A 17235-nucleotide genomic window follows, 5' to 3' on the forward strand; every position below is an offset into this window, starting at 1 on the left:
TTTACTGCAGGTCACAATTCCCAACCCCCTGTCTCTATCCCTCTCTCTTTCACCCAACCTGCATGCAAGTGCCTTCAAACTTAATTGAATGTAATATATTATATTGTATGTCGGATGTTCAGCTTTGAAGATCCCCTTACAATTCAGTATATGGAAAATAATTCATAAAAATCAACAGTGGCTTTATATAAACAAACTGATTTAAATGTAAATGAATAAATATTTGGTAGATCAGGACTGATATTGGTTAAAAAATGAATTCAGTGAAAATGCAGATTAACGTTAAATATATAATATTCTTATGTCAATTTTTTTTTTGTGGTGGACATTTTTGTCCTCAAGGACCTCAGTGTAATTATTTTTAAAAGGATACACAAGGGTTAAACTAATTTATAAAAATTTTTGCCTGATATTTTTCCAGGTAGCTTCACAAGTATGTTCTCTTTGAAATACACTCTCTTTGAAGTGTAAAGGAAATGTGCACTTACTATAATGGTCTATCCCTTAGAGGCAGTGTCAAAAACACATGCCTTAGTGAGCCATCCTCTGAAGTAATTAAGACCAGTAGGCCGAGGGGACACCCCTCAGTTCATTAATTTCAGGTTTTAGAAATGATAATTAGTGGGCTTTTTTATGTCTGAAATCCTCTTCTTCTTCTTCCCTTTTCCCCCGCCTGCCATCTTCTTCTGTCTCACTTTTATGCTTCCTATTTTGCTGTCTCTAACTCTGTCTTTGTCATCTTTCCATTCCTTCATGCCATTGCCCCAGTGGTTTGCTTTGATGCCAAGATCAACTTTGACGACAATGCTGAGTTTCGTCAGAAGGCCGTGTTCGCCATGGACGACATGACTGAGAGCGACCCCACAGAGATGGAGGCAGCCAAGTGGGACCTCAAATATATTGGACTGGATGGCAACATTGCATGTTTTGGTATGGGAGCAACCCTCATTCCTGCACACAGACGCACACACATACATCAATAAGTGAACCCCTCCTGGCATAAGACTTTAATGTGTCTCTTAAGTCACGTAAGTGAAAAGCTCGGACACAGTTAAAACTTAGTCAAAGTAAAGGCAGCCTGGGCTCTCCTCCAGTCCACATTACAAGCAGCTTTCTGAGGACTCCAGAAGGAATGCTGCCATAACCAATGCGTTCTAATTAGCTATAATCCGCCCAGAAAGTCTCCAGTGAGCCAGATTGTTAGCATTCTCATTAAAGGCCCCCTCTCTTGTCATAAATCAAAGCTTTTACAGTGTACAGCAGCACTAACAGGTGCTCTCACTTCTTACCCCGTAGCCTCATAAACACATTAGATGTCTGTTAGCACTACCCCCCCACACACACACACGCACACACACCCCATTCTGCATCCCCAGCTCCCAGCCTCTCTTAAAGTAACAACAGCTTTTAAGGCCCTGCAGCTTCCTTGAGAGCTCTGTAAGCCACCAAAGTGACAGCTGTTAAAGCGAATTTCCCTTTTATTGAGACCTCGGTCGGGGAGCTTGCCAGGACACAAGTTCAGCTTGGCTAAACCAAATGAGGTAAGACATTTTTGTGCACTTGGCTCATGCACAACTCAGCAGGGTAGCCGTACTGGCAGTTGGCTAAATGATGACACGGGCTGCAAAAAAGTGCAGCAGAACCTCTTTTAATCAACACTCTTTTCTCTGAAGTCAAGAGTCGAGTCATAATCAAATTTTCTCTGTGTTGCCCGACTTGACGCATTGAATGTTCCTGATTAGAAGACCGCTTCACTTTTTAAGTGTGACATTTTCTTTCAGCTATTTGCTCTTCTTTGGTTGATGAATTGCTGCTAGATTTCCTTTATGGGTGTTCTTACAGTACATGTCATCTTTCCTTCACTGGCTGGTGATGTTATGTTAATTAACTCACGGCTGTTGGCGTCACATTTTACACTCAGGGACTTTTGTTTCAATTTCCGGACTTAATGGTCAGATTTATCTTCATTGTACTTCAAAATACATGTAATACATTGTGAATTAGGTTATTGTGAGGCTGTAGCACCATTAACACTCACTCAACATGCTTGACACCATAAGTCTCACTCTGAATAGGGCCCACCCATTTGGCTTTTGAGTTATCCTCTATATTTCAGAATACGTTTTTGTATATCAATTGAACACAGTGAATTTTCACAGTGAATGGAGCTGGCTTGGCCATGGCCACATGTGACATCATTGACCTGCATGGAGGAAAGCCAGCTAACTTCCTGGACCTGGGTGGAGGAGTCAAAGAGAGGCAGGTGTATGAGGCCTTTAAGCTGCTCACCGCTGATCCTAAGGTATGGAAAACAAAGTTGCATTTTCAAATCAAATACATAATACTGTTGTTTATTTTAAAGCCCATATTCAAAGAAAAAGTCTGATTAGAAAAGAAACAGTTCCCCCACCTGCTGAATAGTATTTGATATTGCAGTCATGTAGCTTGTCATATCACACTCATAAAGGCCTATCTGTCTGGTTAGTGCTTTGTCACAGAGACAACAGCGCTCATTAGACTAGGGACCTTGGCATATGTCCATGTTTCACTGAGGGAAACAGACTCTGGGAGGCAGTGTGATTATACGGCATCATTTTCAGTAGCAGTGGTATTATAAATCTCTCCTCCGTCTTTTCTTTTAAAGACTTGTTATCACATGTGCATCTGCATGCGCACATTATAACACAAGACGGGCTCATATGCAACACAAAATGAATAAACAATTTTAAATCAAAGCGTGCCTCTGAAAGTCTTGCTGCTCTGGGTGAGTGGCAGCTTGGGGTGTTTTACAAGTGATTCAGCTCTATGTTCAGAAAGCTAATAACTCCAAACTAAACAATGTGAGCCCTGTAACGACACCGCAGCGCTGATTGTGTGTTGACAGTCATCACACTGCTAATTCCCCTGCTGCTGTCACTCCTTCATCCCTGCACTGATCTCCGGTTGCCTCTGTGTTAGCATCTCTGGCAAGGCTTGGTTGTACAGAATACAGAGCAGTGTTTGATAGCAATTCAGTCTTCTGCTCCCTTTTTTAAAAACCTTTATTTACACATGCTGGTTTGACTTGGCACTACATGCTTTCAAAAATGCTGTATGTTTCAGACTCATTTTCTGAAATCTATATTAAAATATACAGTTTACCATTACTGGTTGTTGATACTGACCACCACAGCAAGTATACCTCAACAGGTTATTGAGGCACGAGGCGGCATCCTGCAGCTCACACTTTCCCTTCATATGACATGTCTGCTTTCTAATCTTGCTAGAGTAGGGCTAGCTTGCTTAATTTGAACTTCTACAGATAATGGAGAGGTTTTGAATACATATACATTGACTGTGATACACAGTCTGCTCCTTAAATATATAATTCCATCCATATTAGACTGCAAGAAAACTAATCTTTCATATGGCTCAGTGTGAGCAGTGAGGATGTATAAATGGTTGCGACACTTTCTGCCTCATATTAATCACACAGCAGTGAACAGACCACTGTTGCACACCTTTGCAGATGAATGTTAAAATCCCACCAACCTTTAACACCCCAGCAGGTGATACATTGCCTTGCTCACATTTCCACTGTGTGTAGATTCTATTTGGTTTTACGTGAATTCAACCCAATGGTCTGTGGGGGAAAATAAAAATGAATATGGTGGATAAAAAAGAAATGTGATCAATAATGGAGAGAGAAAACTACAAAGACTTGTCACTCTCTGCTGGTATGGGGCCTCCATCTATTATTATTGAACCCTTTTAAAACGAGGTGGGATTCTGCAGAAGCAAATTCATCATTTTAAAGTCTGCACTCACCCCCCTCCGCCAAAAACACTCCCACCCAGACAAGAGGGATCCTCCTCCACCCTCCTCCTGTTCCTCCTTCTCTTTCTGTCTTGGGCTGATTCCCCAGATCCAGATGGGGGAGTAAGCCTGCTGCCTGTCCCTCCTGCTGCTGTGTATGGAAATAGAGACAGGGAGCTCCTCCCTAACAGGGAAAAAAGTAGAATAGGATTGACATTAAACTGGGTTGAAAGCACCATTAGCATTTCAACCAGGGGAGCTGAGAAACCTGCTCTGATCTGTGGAGGGAATGTTAATCATTTCACAATAAGAGCCAGAGAGAGCGCTGCTCATTTGCATTTAGTTTCTTTTTCTTTTTTTTTCTTTTTTTTTACACAAATTACCACTCCCAAAGTCAAAAATATGAGCAGGAACTGAAATTAAAATCATGCTGTCCTAGGTGAATGTGACAAGGCAAAAATTATTGATTTCATGTGTCAATAAGTTATGGTGAGAGCACTGTTCTCCTTATTTGTCTTAAACATCAAGGCAATCAGTGCTTATGGCCTCGAAATGTAAGACCCTTTGTTGACTATTTATTCACATTTTGAAGTCCCACACGGACTGATTCACTCACATTTCACATTGTTATTGTTCTACTGTTTTTTTAAACATTTCTTCTCCTCTCAGCTAATAGTTTTGACAGCATATATTATGAGGATGCTTACTTTCACTGGTACTGCACAAAACAGGCTCAATAGCTGCTGTAGGGAAGGCCATTAATGTTCTGCTGCAAACATGAATATGTGCTTTTTATTAGAGACAACTGTGACTTTTGACTGGGGCGATTAAAATGGTTTATTCGCTGTGGAAAAGAAAGAAATGCATTCAGTGGCCAGGCAGGCAGTTCAGCAGGGAATATCCTGCTTTAATGATGCCACACATTTCCACAAAAACAGGTATTTTGGTGTCTGTCTTCTCTTGCAGTCTTTCTTCCTTTAGTCATTTTTATGCTTTTGTCTCCCTGCCTCCGTCTCTCTCGCTCTCTCCCTCTCGGTCTCCGCTTTGATGTCTCAGGCTCATTGTGCTGAGAGGAGTGGAAGTGATGTGAGTGTACTGCTGGCACTAAATAGCAGAGACGGAGCCTGAGATGACAAAGCCTCCTCTTTCTTGTTTGCTCACTTCTCCACTATCTACCCGTGCAGCATTCATTACCTTAAACATTATTATTATCTGAAAGAAAGGGGAAGAGAAAACAGATGAAACGGGGATACTGTATGTGAACATAAGAAAAAAAGAAAAAAAAAGTCAAAATGAAATGATTGGGAGAAAAAAGTAAATCATAAAGCGATTGTGCAGCCTAGTGTGTGTTAAATATGTGAGATGTTATGTAGCTCAGCTGGGTGTACTAGACCATTCAGCTTTGTTTGAATTTAGGCCCCCGGCTTTTTAAGCGGAGACATATTTATTTTCCATGCTAAAATAAATAGCTCCACTTTCTTCATATCCACGTATAGAACAGTCTGTTGACAGAATGGCTGAATTTATTGAGGTTTCCCTCACATCACCTGTAGGCAAGCACAACCAGGCAGCAAATACCAACAGCCAAATAACCTCGTTATTGCCTTGTGCCTGTGCCGTAAAGAAAGTGGCAGATGGATGTTTTGACCAACTCGACATCCATTTTATTCTCAGGGCTTAAGGCTGTTTTCTGTAATTTTTAAAGGCTAGAGTAAATGATGACATTTTTCTAAAACACACCCTTGTTGGTGTATTTCGGTATTAAAACTCCTGCTATATCAAACTATTAGATATCATGCCAAAAAATGATTATCTCTCAATAAACACATTATAATAATATCAAAACTTAATTTTCAACTTTTAATTAGAAAAGTACATCTTCCATCTTTAGTGCAAATGCATAATATAGTACCATACTATATATCATGTTGCCAGATATAGTATCACCACACACATTTTAATGAACTTGTGTTCTTACATAAAGCAGTTCGCTGGTAAATGAAATCATGAGGCACTATTCTGTACGATGCATGTGTAAACATCCGCACTGGGTCGTCAGTGAGTAGCCACAAAACCGGCTTTTGATCAACTGAATGTAATTATAATTTAGCAGAATAGCAGGGTGATGACTATGGAGATGAATTGTGGGGTTATGTCTGCTGGCTATCTTTGTGTTTTTATTCACAATCAGTAATAAATCTCAGATTTTTCAGATAAGACAATCATTAAAAACCAGCATATTGTGACACCCTTAATCCATGTCCATTGGGTCTCTCACAATAACTAACTTTTATTCGACAATATATTGTCCCAAAAATAATTCCGATAAACATCGTTATTGTCATATTATTGACCATTTTATGCCACTGATATAATGGCAATATATTAACATATAACATGTAGTTTCAAAGAACAATGAACTTTTAAAAGACATTGGAATTGGAATGTAAAAAAATATTAAAATATCCTCAGTAAATAAAACAAATAACACAAGTAACAATAATAAAAACAAGTTCTGTTAATGGGATCTCAGTGTTTCTCACCGGATGACAATTTACTCATGGTGTTGGGTGGTGCAACATGTGACCTATGTGCATGCAGAGACTCATGCAGTTCAGGGGAGCTATAGCTACAATTTACAGATGTGCCCTACACATCTCACATACAGACTATTGGTAGACGCTTGCTAGGCAGCTGTGCACAGAGAAGCCTCTAGTTCCCGCTCAGTAACTTCAGCGCACACAACTCAGACAGGCGTGTGTCCAAAAATCTGTTAGTTTGAAGAGAGATTGAAATAAGGTGTTTTTATCTATCAGGGCGGGCCGACAAAATAGAGCCTATGTGTGGGAAACGCTGGCTGTCGTCTTTCATTCGGCTTAAACCCAAAATGTTCCTGAACCAGAGGTGAGGAGAGCAGCTTTGAAATCAAGTCGATTTGGATTCTTCCAAACTTTCTGGCTGGAATTATAGGTCAGGAAAAACACCTATTAGCCTCGAGTAGGGCGTTATTTTCCCTTCACCTGGTTCACTCTGTGTGTGTGTGTGTGTATGTGTGTGTGTGTGTGTGTGTGTGTGTGTGTGTGTGTGTGTGTGTGTGTGTGTGTGTGTGTGTGTGTGTGTGTGTGTGTGTGTGTGTGTGTGTGTGTGTGTGTGAGTGTGAGTGTGAGTGTGTGTGGCACCGCCAACAGAAACTCTTGACTCAGAGAGCAGATGAGAGGACAGATGCAGCGCAACCAGAAATGACAGCAAAATGTGTGTCAGCATATTTTTTTTTTCTGTTCATTCAGCTTAAGCTCTGAAAAGACCCTTAGGAGCTGCGTTCAAATCTTATAATGGTGGTGAAAATCCTGCTGTTCATTGTGGCATCCTGTTGGCTAAAACGTTGGTGACGTTCTTTTGTAAACACAACAGGCAATATGGAGGTCAGCAAAAAGTATCGAGGTCATGCCCATATATTGTACGAGAAGTCGATAAATAGTTACTGTGACAGGCCTAGTGTTCATACGTAAAGTATACATTAAATGTTAAAGAGCGCCTAATGTTTTTGCTTCTCCTGTTGGCTGGTTGCACGCTGCCGTAGCTGTACAGCGTGCGCCGCTCTGAGGTGAAAGAGGCACAGATTGGCACATTAGCATCAGTTCAGCTGGGTGAAGCACCTCCCAGGTAAACACGGAGGTATGTTCATACGCATGTGTTAATGTTGCATAATCACAGAGCTGATCATGATACACCATTTCAGCCCCCACTGGCTGTGTGTGATAGGAACTGTGAGGCTAACCTGTGAGTGTGTGCTTGTTGGTGTGTGTGTGTGTGTGTGTGTGTGTGTGTGTGTGTGTGTGTGTGTGTGTAAGCTTTTTTAGTTTTTCCTTGTAAGTTCTCCCTACACTGTCTCCTCCTCTCTTGCTCTGTTTGTGTTGGATTATTATGTGTGTGTCCCCCTGTGCTTCAGCCCCCATTGCCCTCCAGTAAAACGTCATACTATTTTGCTTCTTTCCAGCTCAGTGACTCTGCTTTAACTCACCTGTGGCCCCCCTTTAACCACTTTCCTCCTTGGCACAGTGACACTCCTAAGTCCTATCTCCCCCTCTACAGGGAACACACCACTATTACTACCTTTCCAGCCCTGTCTTCTGTTTTCTGGAAAAGAGTCTTTATCAGTATTATTCACCACCACCTATGTGGTGATACATACCAGGACATTATAGTGGCTCCCCAGTGTGTCTGTCTACCAGTCTCTCATCTCACCATTTCCTCTTGTGGTTCTTTCGTCTCCCTCTTCTTCTCCTTGTTCCTTCTCTGCATCTTTTTGCTTCTTTGTATCTCTCTCTTCTTCCCTGTTGCCTTTCATCTAGCTAAATCCTGTTAAAGTCAATGTGAGGATCTCCCCTAGCTAAATCCTCCAGGAGCCCAGGCGCTGTCTTTCTCATCCCCATATGGAGATGTCTGAGCCCATGTCCAATGTGCTTCAACATGTATGGAGTCACAGAAAGCCAGTGGCTCTGGTCCAAACCACTTGAGCCAGGAAAATGTGTTATGAAAAGTGTATCATCCTGTCCTCAGGCTGCAGAGGAAAGGAGGAAAGGTGCCCTGTTTTACAAGGCTTTGTCCTTTGGATATTAAGACTCACAGCTATGATTGAAATCACACAGCTCAGTCAGTCACCGAGCAGAAACAAAAAGAGGTGCAAATACATGCTTGTATGGTTGTACCCACGTCATTCACAAATCTGCACGCACATGCAGCCCTCCAGGGACCCCGACAACTTTTAATCACAAGAGTTACCTGCGATGTGAGAACCCTGTGCTGTGTTATTTTAGAGGGAAAGAAATCACCTCTCTGCCTGAAGCCGAGGGCCTGTGGGAGATGCCAGTCCGCTGTGTTATAAACACAAGCAATGCAAAGCCATCAACAAAAAGAGAGAAGGGACAAAACAAGCTACCATGGTAATGGAGTTCATTCCCAGCGTGCAGAATATTACTGAATAGGGGGCCAGCCATGTACTTAGCCCAGCCAACACACTGGGGCTGCCATATTGAGGCCAGGCCACAGTAACAGTGAGCATTGCTTGTAAAAGGCAGATAGTGTGTGTGTGGGGGTGGGGTGGAGGGGCTTTAAGAGAGAGGTGGCTCTCTGTGTGATGTATTTCTTCTTTTTTTCAGCTATGGGCTGTGTAGGTCATTGGATTGGTTTGCCATTATATGAGAAAGGGTCCACCTCATATAATGGTTTTCCTGCAGATTTGCTTACAGTGCATTAAAATCCTGTGTTAGTGACAGATATAGGGTTAGGATTTTGTGTATCGTGGGACCTCTTCTGCTCCGCTTCTGCTTCAGCACATTTAAAAACACTGCAGCGATGTGTTATAGGCTAAACCCAGACTGTACTAACCCTGTGTTGGATCTTAAAATATATTCACCAGGAGCCTGATGAAGTGTAATTGCTCAGTGTGTACGTACATATGGACACTCTTCAGCCCACTGTATTATTGTGTGGATTTTTTTTTTTTCTCTGTGTGTGTGTGTGTGTGTCTGGATTTCAAGGCTGTCCATTCAAAACCTCCAACACATAGGGCAAAAGTGCAAACCTCAGCTGTGCAACTTTACTGAAGCACACATCTAAAGACTGACGTGGAGTGAGTGAACTCGCTTGGTAACTCGCCAAGCCGTTTCATCCCAGAACTCAGAAATACATGTGTCAGATGAAACACATCAGATAAACATGCCTTACCCATTTCTTAGCAAGGTACAAGTCTGAATTCAGCTGTGACAAATGTTCTGTATTCTTCAAACATGTTGTCAGTTGATTGGAAGCAAGTTTTCGATTGTATGTATTATATTATTATTTTGTAACCACATTTCTCCCTCTTTTCCATATGTTGTATGAATAAGCCTATAGGGGCCATGAGAGAAATTGATTTCAGTGACAGCAGATGTGTGTTGGTTGTGTTAAAGTATTGATTTAAGTGGTTAAGAGGGTGGTCTCAAAAGACAATTTAAACAAGCTTTTCTTACGGTCATTTACGAGACAGTATATGGATTTTTCAATTTTTTCTCTTTTTAGTCTGTAGTCAGTTTGGCATAAAAGGAAATAAAGCATTTGTACAAATGTCAAATTAGAGTTTGTAGAGTTCTGTTTGACTTAACAGCAAGCGTTAGCTTACGTGTTTTGCCTTCGAGCTTTTCATGTCAAGTGTATCTGTACTATAGTTATAATATGATGGAATCATAGATGGCATCAAATATCTGTTCTCATTGTGCAAAATGGATGTAGTGTATATAAAACGTTTCCTCACTGCCCACTTAAATTTAATCGCTCTGCTCCCTCGTCCCTTGTTTTTTGCATTCACATTGTCGTTCATCGGCTCAATTATCATACTTGAAATCTTTCTGTCTGTCCTTCGGCTCATGTGATCAACTTCAAACGTTGGGCATGTATTGCTGAGGACCCGAGGAAGTGCAGTGTTGACTATGCAGTTTTTTTGATGACAGTCGGTTAGGGCTTGGGTGAAGCATTCAATGTAACCAATGTCATCAATTATGACAACGTAAACTTGCAAACATGGCTGCGCCCCAGTCACAATATGCAAGCTGCAGCCACACAACCTGCACAGGATCATCTCAAGTGTTGGAGTGTTTTAGACACAGACCAGAGTTCTGCAAAGTAAAAATGGCTCATTGCAGCAGTACAACAATTATGCCTGGGTCACTTGAAGTGAAAGAACATTTATGTTGAACAGAGAGAAGTGGAGAGAAGAGTTCAAATCAACCTACAGGTGCCCCCATCTCTGGATTCAGCTGGATAAGAATGCAAAGACATTTCAAATGAATTGTTGCTAAAACAGAATGCCTTATGAGGCAGCTATTGATATAACAAGTAGTGATGTTATGCTATATAGGGGATGTTGCTATGATACATCTGTAGAGAAGCAAAGATAATTATGCAATTTTACAAGTACTTTAATATTTTTGCCATACACATATTTTTATATAATAATGTAAAAAATGTAAAATAATAATAACTCTTGACACTCTGGCTGAGTGAACAGGTTTTTCTAATAGGGATTGGAATTTTATTTAACACTGATTTTAAAACAACATTAGGTTTTGGATAAAACTACATAGCTTGTCTCGAAACAAAACAGTCAGATAAAGATAGAAAAAGCCAACAGGAGCGAGACAGAGAGTGACATAGATCACACAAGCGGGCGAGCGAGAATGATTCGTGGGTGCGTGTGTGTGAATTGAGAAACAATTAGTGGTTTGCATTTTAATCACTTTATATTTCCAATTTGATGTGCTGCCTTGGGCTTGAGTTACAGATCTGTTATAACATTGATATATTAACAAAGAGCGATAACATGTGAGGTGACATCAACGCTTGCTCACGTGCATTCGCCGTTGTCTAAACTCTTGAACCCAAACTCTGAAAACACGTCGTTCCTGCACATCCATACACAGTGATGGATCAAATAACAAGTGTATGCACATGTCATGAATTTTGACAAAAACGCACTTTTGACACATAAGAATGAAAACCCAAGCCATAAGCGAAGGACAAATGTGGTTGTCGCACTCCATACATTCTCCCTCTCATTCCTCTCGTGAAGGTTAAATTGAGGAAGTTAAGGAATTGTCCAGAGATGCACCAGGGAGCTGATGACTTGTCAGATTGATTTGCCCTTCAGGGAGCTAATGCCTTGTCTGTCTCTTTTTCCGTTTGATCTTGGTGAGAACAGCGCAGCATGTTTTTAAAGACTCATGTCATTTTCCACCGCACCATCAGTAGACAACTCCATTACTTAACCATCATGTATGCATAAAGACTATGGATTGCTAATGTATTCATCCTGATCCCAGTACCTTGTCTGGCACCAATTCGTCCCCCGTTGATTCTCACATAAACACACACACGCAGGCACACACAGACAGGTCCCATGGGCATGTCTGATTGAGCTTTCTCCTGTCTGCCATTCCTCATCCGTGGGAAATCAATAGAGGATCTGGGATTGGAGCTCGGGCTAATTGAGCTCTGCTCTCTCTGTTCTCTTATTGCTGCCAGGAGCGTTTTGTCATCGCAGCACCTGGTTCACACCATGGGGCCAGGGGGAGGCAGCCAGTGATCAGATAGGCCCTTTGGATGCCACAGGGAGGGGAGCTTCGTGTGATTGAGCGACCTTGTGAAGTCGAGCACTCAGAGGAAGGGCATAGCAAAGGAAGGCTTCATTTATTCCCATGCGCCTCTGTAGGAGCTGCTTGATGTTTCTTGCTCATCACCTGATGATGGTGGAAATAGAAATGTTCTTCTTCTGTTGCAGCGTTTTAGAAGTCAAAATCCTTACAGTCATGATTATCATGCATTTCATGCAACGACTCTTTTAACTTTTTTCATTGCTGCACTGAGGCAGGTCCTTGGTAGAACACTGCATAATGGTCATTGCATCCATTTGCATGTATTTCACATCCCACTGTTAACCAAGGGAGATCTGAATAAATTAAAATTTACTTAAATCATCGCCTTGGCAACATCACTAACCCATGATTCTCTCTAGCTATAAATACCATGGCATGAGATTGGAGGTTCTGCTGTGTTTACACTTCACATGGTTTCATTGTGGTTGTTGATCACTAACCCACGATGTTTCCTCATATTATATGTGGTATGCTGTTGCTAGCCAGTGTTATCGTTACAAACTGCTTTTTCCGGTTTTCTGTGTTATAAATGGAGATTCCTTGCATCCAAACCATCTGCCGTCATCGCTCCACCCTTTGCCACCATTCCACTTCTCCATCTCTCCATCTCTCTATCTGTCCCAGACTTGATGGAGTATCACCATCACAAACAGCCCTGTCCAGTGCTGGGAGACATTGCGGCAGAAGTGTGACTGTTAGGACCTCCCCCCCCTCATTTCACGCTCCCTTGGCGCTTATGTGTGCACATGCTGGGGGATTATGTGAGGCCACTCAAACACCCAGTTGATGAAATCATTTGTGCTCTCTGAGCCATGTACTGACACCACAAACGCTGTGCCCTTTCCTGTCCTCCAGGGCTATTAATGTGGGTAATATTTTTGAAGTTAGTTGTCGAGGTTAAATCTGCGGCATTGAAGCTCGGGTTGTTTGCCGTGACAGCTGTTGAATGTTGCTGTAAATTAATTAGCAGAACACAAAAAAGTAAACAAACAAGCAACATGCCAAAACCTTGAATTTCTTTTTTTTTTTTTTCCTTGCCCTTTGATCGGTGGTGGTCAAAGTGCACCTCACTTGATTAACTGCAGTATGACTCACTGTAAGATACATGATTCACAGGAGATGCATGTAGAACAGTGCTAATGCAGTAATACCATCACTTATTAGCAGATACTTAGTACATACACAGTGAAATTAACAAACTCTCACATCATGACGTTTTTACTCCTTCAGGCTCAAATTATGTACGATTTCGTAAAGACTGGAGATTGCCTGTCATTAATGAGGCTGGAATATTCTGACTTTTAGTCCTAGCTAGTAGGCTAATGGTATGTTTGAACTACATAACTTGGTACCTGTGTATGCATCCAGTTGTTTGCTTTGTACTTTCTGCAGATTACATGCATTTGCCCAAGCTTCTGAAGCTTATGTTTGTTCTAACAGGGCCAAAGGCTTGTACCAACTCACATTAACCTTCTGATTTTAATCCAATTAAATCCAACAGCCCTTCTGTCCTCTGTCTTGTTGAAGTCCACTGGGTTTTAAGCAGGGTCATGGGATGAGATAATGGTTACTCCGCACCAGCTCCTTTTTGCTATGCACCTCCACAACATCCTCAGTATGACACTTGCAAGGGCAGTAGCAGTGTTTTGTTTATTATTATGTTTTAACAGCTCTGTCCAATCTGAAAAATGGTGAAATCAAGATTTTCTCCCTTAAATTACTAGAACCATACAGTAGTAAGAAAAAGTAAGTGAACCCTGTGGAATTACCTGCATTTATGTATAAATTTGTCTAAAAACATCATTAGAATATTCATAGCGTGGGCAGCAAAAATATGTGAACCCGTCGGCTATTGACATCAACAAAAGCTAACTGGAGTCAGGAGTTAGTAAACCATGGTTCCAGTCAGTGAAACAAGATTGGAGGTGTGGATTGGAGCTACTTTGACTTATAAAAACACTTAAACGTTTTGAGTTTGCTATTCACAGCAAGCATCTGCTGATATGAAACACGCCTTGTGAAAGAGAGATTTCAGAAGTCGTTTATTTGCATAAAACTGAAAGGGTTACAAAGTGATTTCAAAGAGTTTAAATATTCATCAGTCCACAGTCGGACAAACTGTCTAAATCGATAATTTAGTTCTGTGGCTACTCGTCCTAGAAGTGGGCGCCCAGCTGAGATGACTCCAAAGGCACAACGCAGAATGAACAGTACCGTAACAAAACCTCAGAGTAACAGGTAAAGGCTTAAAATAGTCTCTGCAGCTCATTAACATCTCTGCTCATGAGTCAACCATATGCAAATAATGGTGCATGGTTACATGGACACCACGGAGGAAGCTGCTGCTCTCCAAAGAAAGACATTGCTGTGAAGTTTGCCAAATAGCTCCACAACACAACTGGGAAAATGTTTTGTGGACTGATTAAACTGAGGTTGAATTGTTTAGAAAGAACATGTAGCACTATGTACTGTGTAAAAAGGGACACTGCATACCAACATGAAAACATCCTAAAGCTGAAGTAGGGAGGAGGGAGCATCATGATTTGGGGCTTTGCTGCCTCTGGGCCTGGACAGCTCGACATCATAGAGGAGAAAATGAATTTCCAAGTTTATCAAGGTCTCTTCCAGGATAATATCAGGGTGGCTGTTCACCTGCTCAACATCAGTAGAAGCTGGGTGATGCAGCAGGACAATGATCCTTAACATCAAAGTAAATCTACTCCAGAATGACTTCAGACAGAAAATCCACCTGTTGGAGTGACCCAGTCAGAGTCCAGACCTTAATCCAACAGAGATGCTGTGGAATGACCTGAAGAGAGCCACTCACACCAGACAGCCTGAGAATATGTCTGAGCTGAAGAAGGTCTGTCGGAAGAATGGTCCAAACTTCCTCCTGAACGTTGTGCAGGTCTGATCAGCAGCTACTGGAAGAGCTGGTTTGAGGTTATTGATGCTGAATGAGGTTCAACCAGTTTTTAAATCCAGGGGTTCACTTACTTTTTCCACCAGCACTGTGAATGTTTGATGGCTGTGTTTAATAAAGAAAAAAGATTATATTTGTGTGATATTAGCTAAAGAACATCGTGTTTGTCTACACATATACGAGACTTAAATGAGATCAGACCATCATCATGCAGGTAATTCCAAATGGTTCAGTTTGTTTTTCTTGCCATTGTTCATGGCCAGCAAGTACCAAAATTGCCAAAATCCCAGTGGCACTGGCTCTTAAATTTGGTTTCTTTTCTACCAACTGCGTAGCCTAATGAACAAGCATCCACAAGTACATTTTGTCTGTTTAAATGTCCTGTCTTCCCTCGGTGCCCCTCCTCCTCCTCGTCGTGTTTCAGGTATTTGTTGCTTTGTATGGTGAGACATGCCGGCAGCAGTACAGCGAGAGATTATTGTCAGTGTAATTGGCTTTTCCAGGCCTGATTTGATACGAGCCTCTTGTCTGATCCACACACTTCTTTATTATCGAGCGTAATGGAAAGACGACGAGGCTCACATGAAACGTTCGGCTCATCATATCTCCAGAGAAATCGCCTCCCGCATTTTCGTTTCAATGCTCCGGGTCAGGAAAGAAAACAGTGTATCTATGTGAAGATGAAGCACTCACAACGTACGCGTACATACAGACATAAACAGACACATATTATCATCACACATATAACGCAGACAAAATAAGAAAAATGATGGTGAATTTTCAAAACAAATACATTACACCTTATATTCACTCGCATTTAAACATTCATACATATTTTCATTTCATGAGTTAGTAAGTAAATAATTAATACTTATGCATTGTCTGTGTTCAACCATTTTGTACCGCCTCACATTTCCCTAAATCAGATCGTATTGTCCCTGTATTCCTGATAAATCACAGCCTATGGGAAGAATTTGGTATCAGATGGTATGATCCAGTTTAGTCCCCAGTTCGCTGTCCAAGCTGACATGACTGTCTGCCGCTGCAGCAGTCTGCCTTGTTCACGAAGCAGCAGAGGCAATGTAGAACACGACTCTCCTACACTATTATCTCAGTCACTATTATCTCTGCTACTGCCAGAGGAGGATAGTGATGGACAAGAGATTTACACTGGGAAACCTGAGAAGTACGGTAAAGGATGAGTGTAGATCAAGATTTACCAGAAGTAGAATATAAAAAAATATTTGTGGATACTATTTGCATATTTATGAAATCCCAATTTGTTAAGTAATAAATAAAAACTGTCAGGTTTCAGTTAATACTAAAAATTACTTGTAGAAAATGATGCCATTCTCTTATAATATTGGAGCAATAGATACAGCCTTTCTTTTATTTTCTAAAATGTATTGGTTTAGACTAAACAAGACAACATCCACACTTTCTTAATACTCATGTCTCTGTCATTTTCCTTTCTTCATTGCTATTCTAGCATGGTTAAGGGTGATACAACATTGGCTTTGTAGATGTTTGGTTGCCAAGACAACAACCTCTGAGGCCTTTTACTCTCAGATATATTTAAAGCACTATAACACACAATATCACCCACTCTAATTTCTCAATAAATACTCGATAAAGGTAGCCTATAAAGCTGCCTTAGACTTAGTGAAGATCAAAATGTGGACCAGTGTTTCCTCTATGAAAAAATATTATTTCACCTTAATGGAACCTTAATGGAGGCTAGTAGCTGCTTTTGTTAAGGAAGTTCAAATTTTGATAACCACTTCAGTCCTATTTTGTAATATTTACTTCTCGCTGTCTCTTTTCATTCAGATTGATTAAATTAAGAGGGAGCAGTAAACTCTCAACTGAAGACACAGTGGCTCCGTTATGAAAACCAAACCAGAAGCTTTTATAAGCGAAAGTGAAAGATGTGCCCAGCCATGTCCATGTGTTTTGAACAAAGTATCCATGTGACTGTTTGGAGACATAGTTCGGATATGACAGAGAAATACATGATGGCATGATGGGATTAGTGAAAATGTAATATTTTTGCTAGAACTAAACATTAAAAGAAAGGAGGAGCAGGTGTGTGTCTTTTTATCTGTTAATGAAATACCAACAGACTGGTGTTTCACCCTCAACAAAACTGTCTTTGGCCAAGCTTAAATTGTACACACTCCGGTATGCAGAAAGCACATTAATCAGACAGCAGCCAAGTTTGAGTTTTGAGTTGTGCATTTTGGAAATTGCACTTATTGCAGTTTTGATATAAAATGATTAATCGTTTATATATATAAGTATGTTAAAATTATCTTTTTGTATGCCCCA

The 17235-nt window shown here is 41.0% G+C and overlaps 1 protein-coding gene across 1 annotated transcript in view; it reads left to right on the forward strand.

Moving 5' to 3' along the window:
* suclg2 (succinate-CoA ligase GDP-forming subunit beta) overlaps positions 1–17235 on the forward strand; it is an 89318-nt gene that overhangs the window by 46970 nt on the left and 25113 nt on the right. The window contains exons 8-9 of the mRNA XM_056403339.1: positions 769–930; positions 2160–2302. Coding sequence (XP_056259314.1) covers positions 769–930; positions 2160–2302 — 305 coding nt within the window. The remainder of the gene's footprint in view (positions 1–768; positions 931–2159; positions 2303–17235) is intronic.

The sequence above is a fragment of the Seriola aureovittata genome, chromosome 2, assembly GCF_021018895.1.
Source record: "Seriola aureovittata isolate HTS-2021-v1 ecotype China chromosome 2, ASM2101889v1, whole genome shotgun sequence".
In the NCBI taxonomy this organism is placed as follows: Eukaryota; Metazoa; Chordata; class Actinopteri; order Carangiformes; family Carangidae; genus Seriola; species Seriola aureovittata.